Here is a 12161-nt window from a genome sequence, read left to right as displayed (position 1 = left end):
ACCCACATACGCCTCATTCTGTCACTCAAAATAGCAGGCACTCGCTATATAGCGTACAAACGATTTTTGGCCGCACTGACTGGTTCGCGCATGCGTACTAAAAACCGTACGCATGCGCAGATGTGCAAACATCGCTCGGAACGAGCGTACTGCCGCTAACGAGCGCCTCTGAATGAGGGCCATTGTCTCATCATCCCTGGCTCCCATAGTCCGGTCGGGAGCCACGGGAGCAGTGCGACACAGCCTTACAGTCTGGTTGGGAGCCACCGGAGCGGCGCGACCCAGCCTCTCAGGTCAGTCGGGAGCCGCCGGAGCGGCGCCACCCTGCCTCTTAGTCCGGTCGGGAGTTGCCGTAGTGGCGCGACCTAGCCACACACATTGGCTGCACCACAATTTTGGGAAACCCTTACAGGGTAAGGATTTGGGGAGATCGTTCCAGCCTACAAACCAGTGGGATTAAGGATTCAATTTGAGGTTGTTAGGAGTATCTCTGGCTCCAGAGTCTGCAACCTTATCAATTTTTATTTTATCAGAGGATTTATTTATCCATTTAAGACATCCCTTCTATGTGCTAGCAGGTTCTGTTTTTGGACACGTTTTTCATCTATTATCAGAATCACTCACTATGCCTTACAGGTGATAACGGATGCTGGGAATATAGATAATTGCCAAATTTCCAGCTACATTTAATCAGATGTCCTATTTACTGCTACAGTGCAATATTGGTATGTCGATTTGGATGCAACAATATATTTAGTCATTTTGTTTCTATATTGTACATTGACAGTATTCAGATATATTTGTTTGTTTTTTTCTTTTTATATGTGTGTATATCTAATTGTAATATTGAACTGCAGTTCATTTATATATTCTTAATATATGTATAAATACATTTTTATGATATATTTATCCAGACATGTGTTTTATGTATTGACATCAGCGCAAACACCTACTGTGTTGTTTATTTAATTTTTGTGTGAGGTCATTCTGCAGGAATTCCTCTGGTGTCAGCTGCAGGTGTTTATACTAGATAGTATCTGAACAAAAAGCGCGCCATATTTTCTTTTACATCTCCAGAGTTAAGGCTCCTCCCTATTTACTAAAGGATCTTGGGTGCACATCAAAATGAGGTAATGAACGACAGAACGATACCTCATTCCGTCCTTCATTACCTGCATTGCAATGTCGTCCGGACGATGTCGCAAACGGCAGCGCGCATATTGGAGTGATGCGGCCGATATGTCGTTCCGATTTGGCCGGAAACGACATATCGTGCCGACATCGTCTCAGTGTGTACTCAGCTTTAAACTCCCCAAGCCTAGTAGTTGTGTTTTATAGCCTTGCACAAACTCATCGGTAATTTTTTTTTGGCACTATTTAATCCATTTCTCTCCAAAAATGCGTTGTGTAAAAAGCTGAACACATGTATGGGACAAATGCTCTGTGCACACCGTCTGCATCAAGAGTTTCAGCGGGCCCTTTGCAGAGCTTAGCAGGTTAGGTATATTTCTCTCCCCAGAGAGGTATTCTGTGTAAGCCACATATCACTCATTAATCACAAACACATATATTCACTGGCTGATTATTATCCCACTTATCTACAGCGCAGGCGCATTTAAAAACCTGCACTGTATGCAGTGTGAGAATGTCTATTATCATTATCGTTGAATTAAGTTGAACTGGTTGGGTGGATAAAAAAGCGCAGCACTTAAGCCAGTCTCCCAGCTTTATTCCTTTGGAATCCTGAGGGCACTGGCGGTTTTATAATTAAACTATTTACAGTGCAATCACTTCTCAAAACTTGTCTCCTTTAGCTTATTCGCCTTGCACGGCTCAGGTAAGAGTACATATGTCTGCCAGTGATCTGGCCATCTACAACCGGTATATTGTGCAGATGTTGGAGCCAGAGGAGGAAGTTGCATATACAGACATAGCTGAGTGATGTCAGCAGCAGGGGGGGGGGGGGGGGGGGGGAGGGGGAGGATCTAGTAATCTGCTCTCAAAAGAAATCTGGAGACCTAGGGGAATAAAGGAAAGCCGCTTCCTCTGCTCCATACAGCTGTGTGTCCCATACATTCACCCAAGGACTCAATCTTTTCTCCCCCGCCCCGTCCATCTGCTGCCTGGAAACGATTGCCATGTCGGCACAAGTCACCAGGAGTTCCCTGAGTGCCAACAAGGATTTCCTGAGCAGTTTCCCGGGAGTGGTGAGAGTCCTGCAACTGGTGTGCGGAGCTGCCCTGTGGATCACCATCGCCTCCAACACTTACAGCGGCCCCGTCCACTTTGCCCTCTTCGTGGCCGTCTTCTTCTGGCTGGTGACCCTGCTCCTCTATTTTATCACCCTGCTGGACAAGCAAGAGCTGGTGCCATTCTTGGGGGGGCGAGCGCTGGCTGTTCACCAACCTGGTGTACGATGCCGCGTCCACCGCCCTGCACGTTGCAGCCACCGTCGTCATGGTGATCAGGACGGACGAATTGTCTTTCTGCAACCTGGACACCTACATGCTGCCGTGCCTGTTCAAGACGTACATGGTGGCTTCTATATTTGCCGGCCTGTGCTGCCTGTTTTACCTCCTCACCGCCATATGCTTCTCGTACAAGAAATGTACGGGGAAAAGCAGTGTGATCTAGGCTTCCTGACATCCGCTCTAATAAGTGACAGTGTTCAACTAACTGACCTCTTCTATAATGTTAGTTCTCATCAGAACTGCAAGAGCGACCTAGTACAGATGTGCCTGGAGAAACGTTTGTGATTATTTTTTTTTAGTTACAGAGAGGTACCTCAACCCCCCCCCCCTTTTTTATTTTAGGTGCACACTTTCTTTATTTTGTGCAAATTGAAAATGTTTTTTAATTTTTTTTACGTGATACTCGTGTATACTTTTAGTTCTCAGTATCATAGATGTATAAACTATCAATATATGACTGTTACATTTTGGTTTTTAGAGAAAATCATTTCTTCTTTAAAAAAAAAATCAAAAAAAAATCTGTGTTTTTCTTTAAAGTTGTAACAATACTGTTTAGTGTTTCGCACATTGGGCCTGTCTGAGGGAGCAATGTAGATTTCTGCCTTTTCAACCTTCATTTTATATGGCAGTGCTTCCCAAATTGGGTGCTCCAGGCACCCTAACAGTCCAGGATTTCCAGATATCCATGCTTGAGCACAGATGGATAAATTAGTAACTCAGTCACTTTAATTTAACCTGCCGTGCTCAAGTGGGAAACCTGGACTGTTAGGGTGCCTTGAGGGCCCGAGTTTTGAAGCACTTTCATATGAAATATGATGATAACAGAGGATTGTGCAGTCTGGGAGAGCCCATATTTGGAGGATCTTCCTATGTGACATAGAATAGCATTGCCTTGGCAGATGGCGGTACAGTATGTCAGCAATGCAATTATATAGGTAGTGGCAAATGCAAGTTACACAGCAGAGGAAGTCACATTCAGGATATATATCCCCCAGGGGAATTGCTGCCATATAGACTGTACTAGCTGATGTCTGCAGGCACTAACCAAGGAAATGTTTTCTTTTGGCAGAATGCAGGAACCAGTAAAGCAAAAGTCTTTCTACTGCTGCTTTATTGTAGTAACCACACACATGTCTAAAGTATTATTTGTTTTACGAAGCAGCATCTTTTGAAAAGTGTTGTATCATGTTTTATGGAAATTTGGGCATTAGGTGGCGCACTTTCATTAAAGTCTATGGCCTGCTTTTTTTTCTCTCTTTACCTATGCCTTACTGTCCTTTGTAGAGTACTATGGGCATGATTCACTACCGCACGCAACTGCGGTTACGCACGCAATCTGCACATTGTTGTTTTCTGCGCATGCATCGCAATGCGCGAACTAGCTATTGTGGTCGGTACTGCAATCGCAGAGGCTACGCAGACCACTCGCAGAGTGATTGACAGGAAGCACCATTTGTGGGTGGTGACGGGGGGGGTTGGCTGGGAAACGCAAGCATGCCAGTGCGTTCGCACGCTGTTGCAGCGGCGTGCATAAATTAGACACTGCGATGCCATACGCAGTGTGAGGTCTCCTAGCGGGCGTGGTTGTTAGCTATTTCTGAGTAAGGTCAGGGCTTGTGCAAGTGTGTGTGAGGGTGCGATGGTACTCGATTGTACCGATGGTTTAGCTATTCTGCTAAGTATTACAGATGTGTGTTTGCATTGCGATTGCAATGTATTAGCATGCTGTCGCAGTTGAACTGTGTGCGTACACAATATTGCGTTCCGTAGTGAATCAGACCCTATATTATTTTGATATTGGACACCATTATTGTATAGCTAATGCTATACTGTACATTAGCCAGACTGTCTAACCACCATTCAGCCCTGACTGCACCAGCTTCAGGCGCTACGCTTTGGCCAGGACCTGTCTATAAGCCTTCCATGTTCCCAGGTTAAGCTTCCCACACATTCCCTTGATTCAGGGTTGCCTACCTTTAACATTCTCTTCCCGGGAGAAGCCGGGGTAAGAGAAGCAGCAGGGGGCTGATGGGGGCGGGGCTTGACGATTTGCGTCATAAAGCCCCGCCCCCTCACGGTAAAATTGTCGCGATTGGGCACAATTTACATAGGGGGCGGGGCCAAATGCTGTGATTCATGCAGAATCACAGCTTAAGCCCCGCCCCCTTCACGGAGACCCGCGATTGCCGCGGGTATTCTCCTAATTCTGCCCACTTCACTAGGAAGTGGGCAGAATGCGGGAGAAATGCCTACCCTTCCGGGGGTGCGGGGGGTTACCCGAAAAATCGGGAGCCTCCCGCGAAAACCGGGAGGGTAGGCATGTATGCCTTGATTCCTAATAGAGAGTAATGTGCTGTACTATTATAGCACATTTCTAGTATAGCTCATTATAATGTATAATCATGTAGCACATTACATTGTGCAATAGGTGTCAGGGGAGCCTTGGAGGCTGTACAGAGCCGTGTACAGGGCAGAGTGTTGGATAGTAGGTATAAGATCAATATGGCTAGTTTATAATCGTAAAAATGACGTAATCAAGAAAGTGGCTTTTAATGAATGCAAACCTGCAGAACATTGCCATTAGCTCCAAAACAGACTATTTATTTATACATGTTTTGGTGAAATTTTTTATTTTTTTTGTTTGAGAAGTGAAATCCCTATTGCTAAGTGGTATATCATTCTGGTAAAATTGTGTGATTATGTAGAATGTGCAATTATTCATTTAGGACTTGGTTAACAATTTGGCCAGCGCATCTCAGCTGCCTCTAGTAATGTGTCTGTATGCTAGAATGTTCCATATAGGTGAATGTATTGTACACTAGTGATATATTTACTAAAGTGCAGGTTTATAGAAGGTGAGTTGTTGCCCATAGCAACCAATCCGATTCTAGCTATTCTCTTCTAGAAGGTGCTAGATAACTTATAAGTAGAACCTGATTGGTTGCTATGGGCAACACCTTCACGTCTATAAACCTGCATTTCAGTAAATATACCTTAGTCGGTGAAATGTTTGCATTTAGCCACCAATAGCTTTGTTGTGAATTTAAATGGTATCCCAGGCCACAGTTTTGGCAGTAAGTAGTATTACAGTCAGGGGTCACTGGTCACATATGCCGTGATATCTGCAGGGTTGTCAGACAGGCGACCAGTGATCATTTATGCCGGGTACACACTAGACATATTGGGCACATCGTCTAGTGTGTACCTGCTATGTCACTGGCGATGCAAAGAGCTCATAGGTTGCTAAGGGCAACTTCTCCATTCTTTAGAACTTTTGATACCTATTTCCTCCATAGACTGGCATGGGTGTGTACTGAGGTAGGCAGGGCTTGTTTATAGCATGTTAGGGCTCACCTTGCAACAGGTGGCAGACTGGCAGCTCTCAGGGAGAATTGTCTAATTTCTAATTCCGGGGTGTGCCCCCCCCCCCCAAATTCAGTAGCCATCCAGACATTCAGGAGGGTTACCCAGCTATGGTGCAGAGTCTGACCCAGTATGCAGTACCTCAGGCTGTATAGCAATTCCGTAAAAAAGCTGGTGAGCCAAAGGCTGCCTAAATTTCCTCTAGCACGGTGTTTGCCAGGCATGGCTGGATGGTCATGAAACTTGCCCAAGTAGTGATGTATTTGCTGTCAGTCTTTATATGAGTATAACCCGCCAGTTTGTGATATGTTTAGCAGTGAGGGAGTTAACGGAGAGGCTGCAATAATGCAGTAAATGAAATTACATGTACTCCGTTCTGTGGTCATCATTACATCTGCTGGAGGACAATAACATTGCCATATGTCATCCTATCTCTCACACTCACTTCAGTTTTCTTTTCACCAGAAATATTGGTGTTTTTAAAGCGTAATTATTTGCTACGTTGGTATATATCTGGGGGAAAACAAACTGGTAATGGTTATTGCATTAGTGGAGTATGAATTGTAATTAGGCACATCGATGACTTTTAAACCTTTGAAGACCAGAGCTATTGTCATGGTTACGCACTACTTTGGTTTTGACAAGATTATTCTTAATTACTTATCTTCCCAACTAAAGTTGTATATACACTACATGGCCAAAGGTATGTGGACACCCCTTCTAATTCGTGTGCTTGCCCATTTTAGCCATAGGTGTGTAATATCAAGCATACAGCTATACAATCTCTATACAGGCCACACAGCTTCAGTAATAAGCCTGAGATCACCATGCGCATTGTCTAACGTCGCCTGGATTGGTGTAAAGCACTCCTGCCATTGGACTCTGGAGCAGTGGAAATGCGTTATCTGGAGTGATGAATCGCGCTTCTGGCAGTCTGACGTGCTCAACGGGAGGTTTGGCAGATGCCAGGAGAAGGTTTTCTGCCCTAATGTATCCTGTTAACTGTAAAGTTTGGTGGAGGAGGAATTTAGCTCTTTTTTCATAGTTTGGTCTCAGCCCCATCAAATGCCATTGGAATGCCTACTGCAGGCCAGGCCTGGTCACATCCAGGCCCAGCCTCACCAATGCTAGTGTGGCTGTATGCATGGGAATTACTGCAGCCATGTTGATCCAAAATCTAGGGGGAAGCCTTCACAAAAGGAGTGTAGGCTGTTGTAGCAGCATTTCCACCTCCATACAAATGCCCATGGTTGTGGAATTCATGTATGTGGGTGTGCTGTTCAGGTGTCCGGTATAAAAGGAGGCGTGGCCCGGCAGATGACACATTTGGGGGAGGAGCATGAGCGTGACAGCGCAATCGCGTCATCGTGGCCCCGGCCCCTCTTCACAATGCCGATAAGGTCAAGTCATGGGCCAGTCTGTCTCTGGGGATCGTCACAGGCAGTACAGCTTCTATCACTACTGCAGCTCTCCTCAGGCACCACATGTGCCCAGAAACTCAGCCTCTGGTCACAGTATACTGCTCCTCTCCCAGTCTTGTGCAGGACTCACTGGGCTTCTCTAGCTCCACCCCCAACAGCCTCTCTCTAGTTTTCTTCCTTAAGGCCCCCATACATCAGCAATTGATTGCAGCAATCGTGCAATTTGCAATCGATTGTGTATAAAAATCTTTCCCTTTTTCAATCGATTGTGGCAATTCTGCAATCGATTGTGTATAAAAATCTTTCCCTTTTTCAATCGATTGCAGAATTGCCACAATCGATTGAAAAAGGGAAAGATTTTTATACACAATCGATTGCAAATTGCATGATTGCTGCAATCATTTGCTGATGTATGGGGGCCTTTAAGGCTGGCAGAACCATCTCCAGGGGATCAGCAGGTTCCTAACACCTAGCCATTAACCCCTACCATGCTGGAGAAAACACTGCTGGTTTGGGGGTATCACACATACTGTATATTCAGGAACAAATTTTATGGGGTCAATCCAATTACCCGTGAATGTATCGCAGGTGCTTGTCAGCTTGGCAGCAGCAGCCGCACTTTATGTCAGCCTGAATTCGCTTAATAGGGCTGCGAGCAAAAATTAGTGAATTTAGGCTGAGAGCAGGCTGCGAGGGGCGCGAGATGCAATGCCATTGCCAGCGTTTTAACGCTGTGGCGACAAGTCGCACACTTTGTGGGCTGTTTTACAAGTATGATAGATTTTCTTTCTCTTCAACATATACATAAAAATGTGCTTTTCACAGTTTATAGCAAATTTAGTCACTCACTTGATTTACAGTCAGTGACTTACTCCACACCAGGAGTCACGAAAAAAAAATACAGAGGTTTTATTTTTGAGATAACATTGCAAAATATTGTGCAAATAAAAAATATGTATTTTTAATAACTTTTTCCAATGGTAAAAAAAAATAAATAAAAATCATCCATCAGTTGAATGAAGAGAAAATATCCTCCTGTGTAAATAATGTCAGCGGGAGTACAGGAAAGTTATGTCCAGTTCTCAGCATTTTGTCTGCATGCCGAGTCCCGGAGTTATGGAGCAGATGCGTTTAGCCATGGTGAGTTCATATGGTTTATTTGACATCTGAATTTTTCATTAGGGACCCTGGCATGGAATGTACAGAGATTTAATATTCGTCATGCTCCGCTAACATTGCAACTGGGCTTTAACCCTGTGGCTACCAGATTTGGTTAGGAAACATACTTTTGTAAATGTCACTGTTGAAATTTATATTGGTTGTTTAACAATGCGACACGAGACAATGGGCCTGATTCAGCAAGGATCGCTATTCTGCTTATATGCACGCAACGCAGTTGCTAATATCAGCGGTGATATGTACATTTTTGCATTCACATTGCGATTGCAGCCTGACAGAGAGACGCCCACTTCCTCTTACTCACATATGTATACTTGGGCAACATAGCTAAACAATCGGTAACATCGGACCCAGGTGCACACTTGCACAAGCCCTGACCTTACTCAGAATTTGCTATCAGTGCTATTTATGGCTGCTTAGAAGCAACCATAGAGGGCAACTAAAATGGTGCAAGGTCTACACCACAAAACGTACCAGGAAAGACTATAATATCTTAGTATGTATAGTTTGGAGCAGAGAAGGGAAAGGGGAGACATGATAGAAACGTTCAAATCAGTGGTGTAACTACAGTCCCTGCAGCCCCCGCAGTGGCTTGGGGGCGGCGAGGAATGAGGGCGGCGCCGGCATCAACGAAGTGAGGGGAGAGCTGCTCTGAGTGCTGTGCCTGCCCTGACACAGCCAGGAGCAGCAGCTGCCCAGCCCTGTATCACCGCTGGCAATCCACCGGCTCCTACGCACCCCATCTGATAGTCACTCTGGTGGCAGCGCAGGATGAATTCCGTCGGGTCCTTATCCAGGGGCGGATTGGGCCGCTCCCTCCGTGGGCCGCTGGGCCGGATGCCGTGATCGGAGCTGAGCTCCGATCAGGCAAAAGCAGACCGTCACAGCTTCAGTTCTGCTTCTGAAGCAAAATAAATATGGCCGACGGCGGAGCTGTCGCAGCAGCACCTCCCATAAGCCTCTGCGGAGCCGTCAGTCACCACTGACGGCTCCGCCTCCAGCCCGTGAGTCACTCACGCGTTCGCAGCCTGCCTACACCTCCCCTGTCCCCTCCGACTGTCACAATGAGCAGCCTGCGGCAGGAAAGAAAAAAGAGGTGCATGGGGCATAAAATGTATTAGGTCATAAAATAAACTAAGGGCCTGATTCAGAGCCGCTCGTTCGCTCCGAGCGATGTTCGCACATCTGCGCATGCGTATGGGTCGTAATGCGCATGCGCCAACCAGTCAGTGCGGTCGGAAATTGAGCGCTCGCAAAAATATGAGATATGGTAAGAACTTACCCTTGTTATCTCTATTTCTACGAAGTCCATAGGGTTCCACAGGATACCTTGGGGTATAGGTGTGACGTCAGTCGCAGGGCACCAAAGAGTTAAGCTTTCAGCCTCCCAGGATGCACTAGGTCCCCCTCCTATACCCCGCCCCCGGGCCAAGGCACCTCAGTTAGTTACCAAGCCATAGGCCGGAGGAGGAGAAGGAAGAGAGAGAACAAAGATCTGGACACATACAAGAATCACATTCTCACCAGAGGGAGACGGAAAACCGGTGACCAGAGCAAAGCCCATCTGCAGCACAGGTGCGACAGGGCGGGAGTCCTGTGGAACCCTATGGACTTCGTAGAAATAGAGATAACAAGGGTAAGTTCTTACCATATCTCATATTTTCTACTTCAGGGTCCATAGGGTATCCACAGGATACCTTGGGGATGTCCCAAAGCAGTATCCTTTAAGGGTGGGGACGCTCCTGTGCAGAAAGGAGAATCCGCCGCCCGAAGGAAGCATCCTGAGAGGCGAAGGTGTCAAACCTGTAATACCTCACGAAGGTATGGACAGAAGACCACGTAGCAGCCTTGCAGATCTGAACTGCCGAGGCACCACGTCGAGCTGCCCACGAAGGACCCACAGACCTAGTGGAATGAGCCTTCAGAGAAGGAGGGACCGGTAGGCCTTCATGAAGATAAGCTTCAGAAATAGCCATACGGATCCAGGCTGCCAAAGTTTGCTTTGAAGCAGGCCAACCCTTTTTACGGAAGCCAAAGAGGACAAACAAAGCGTCCGACTTCCTAAACGAAGAAGTGCGGTCAACATAAGTCCTTAAGGCCCGCACAACATCCAAAGAGGCCTCACCCACGGAAAGACCCGGTGAGTTAAAGGCCGGAACAACTATTTCCTCGTTAATATGAAACTGGGAAACAACTTTGGGAAGAAACTCGGGCCGAGTGCGGAGCACTGCCCTGTTCCCATAAAAAACCAAGAAAGGGGGTCTACAAGAAAGAGCCCCTAACTCAGAAACACGTCTGGCCGAAGCAATGGCCAGAAGGAAAACAGTCTTAGCTGTTAGCCATTTAAGATCCACTGAGCCCAGTGGTTCAAACGGCGGTCCTTGGAGAGCCCTCAGGACCACAGCCAAATCCCAAGGCGCCACAGGTGGAACAAAGGGCGGCTGAATGCGGAGAACACCCTGCATAAAGGTGCGCACATCCGGGATTGTAGCAATCCTACGGTGAAACCAGACAGATAGGGCCGAAACCTGTACCTTCAAAGAAGCAAGGCGAAGCCCATGATCTAGTCCCGCTTGCAGGAAGGCGAGAATCCGAGACAGACGAAACTCCCGCGGTGCATAACCTCTCGGTCGACACCACTGGAAGAACGTATGCCACACGCGATGGTATATCCTCGCGGAAGACGGTTTCCGAGCTCGCAACATGGTACGCACCACAGAGCTGGAAAACCCCCGGGACCTCAGCATGGCCGTCTCAACAGCCACGCCGTCAAAGACAGCCGAGTCAGGTCCGGGTGAAGGCAAGGACCCTGAGACAGAAGGTCCGGTCGTAGCGGCAACCGCAGAGGAATGTCCACGGACAGACCCTGAAGGTCTGAGAACCAGTGCCGTCTGGGCCACGCGGGAGCTATCAACAGGAGCGTCCCTCCTTCCTGTTTGAATTTCCGGATTACCCGTGGAAGAAGGGAGACCGGAGGGAACAGGTATGCGAACCGGAACGTCCACCGGATGGACAGAGCATCCACCAGAGACGCCCCTTCGTCTCTTGTGCGAGACCCGTACACCGGCAACTTGTTGTTGTGCCGGGACGCCATGAGGTCGATTTCTGGAAGACCCCACCTGTCCACCAGTAGTTGAAAAACGTCCGGGTGCAGGGACCATTCCCCCGGATGAACGTCCTGGCGACTTAGAAAGTCCGCCTCCCAATTGAGCACTCCCGGGATGAAGACCGCTGATATGGCCGGAAGATTGCGCTCCGCCCAAACCAGGATCCGAGAGACCTCTACGAGAGCCGCCCGACTGCGAGTTCCTCCTTGCCTGTTTATGTAGGCCACGGTGGTAGCGTTGTCCGACTGGACCTGCACCGGGCGACCCTGGAGAAACCGCTGTGCCTGCTGGAGAGCATTGAAGACCGCACGGAGTTCCAAGATATTTATTGGAAGCTCCGCTTCTGTCGGCGTCCACCTGCCCTGGAACAAGTGTGGACCCGAAACTGCTCCCCAGCCCCGAAGACTGGCGTCCGTTGTCAACAGGACCCAATTTGGAACCCAGAACGGACGTCCCTTGTTGAGGTGGGTCGTCTGTAACCACCACGTAAGGGACAGGCGAACCTCCTGGGTGAGCACAATCGTCTGGGACTTCAGAGACTGAGTCAGCCCGTTCCACTTGGACAGGATCAGGTGCTGCAGAGGTCTGGAGTGAAACTGGGCGTATTCCACCATGTCGAA

The 12161-nt window shown here is 47.6% G+C and overlaps 1 protein-coding gene across 1 annotated transcript; it reads left to right on the top strand.

Moving 5' to 3' along the window:
* Positions 1–2016: 2016 nt before the first annotated feature.
* On the top strand, positions 2017–3731 carry MARVELD1 (MARVEL domain containing 1). Its single transcript, XM_088449940.1, is given in 2 exon segments — positions 2017–2378; positions 2380–3731. Coding segments are annotated over 2 exon segments (495 nt in total). The 5' UTR covers positions 2017–2138; the 3' UTR covers positions 2635–3731.
* The last annotated feature ends 8430 nt before the right edge of the window (positions 3732–12161 follow it).

Source organism: Taudactylus pleione, unplaced genomic scaffold, assembly GCF_031769625.1.
Source record: "Taudactylus pleione unplaced genomic scaffold, aTauple2 ptg000502l, whole genome shotgun sequence".
NCBI lineage: Eukaryota > Metazoa > Chordata > Amphibia > Anura > Myobatrachidae > Taudactylus > Taudactylus pleione.
This window is presented reverse-complemented; position numbering and strand designations above follow the sequence as displayed.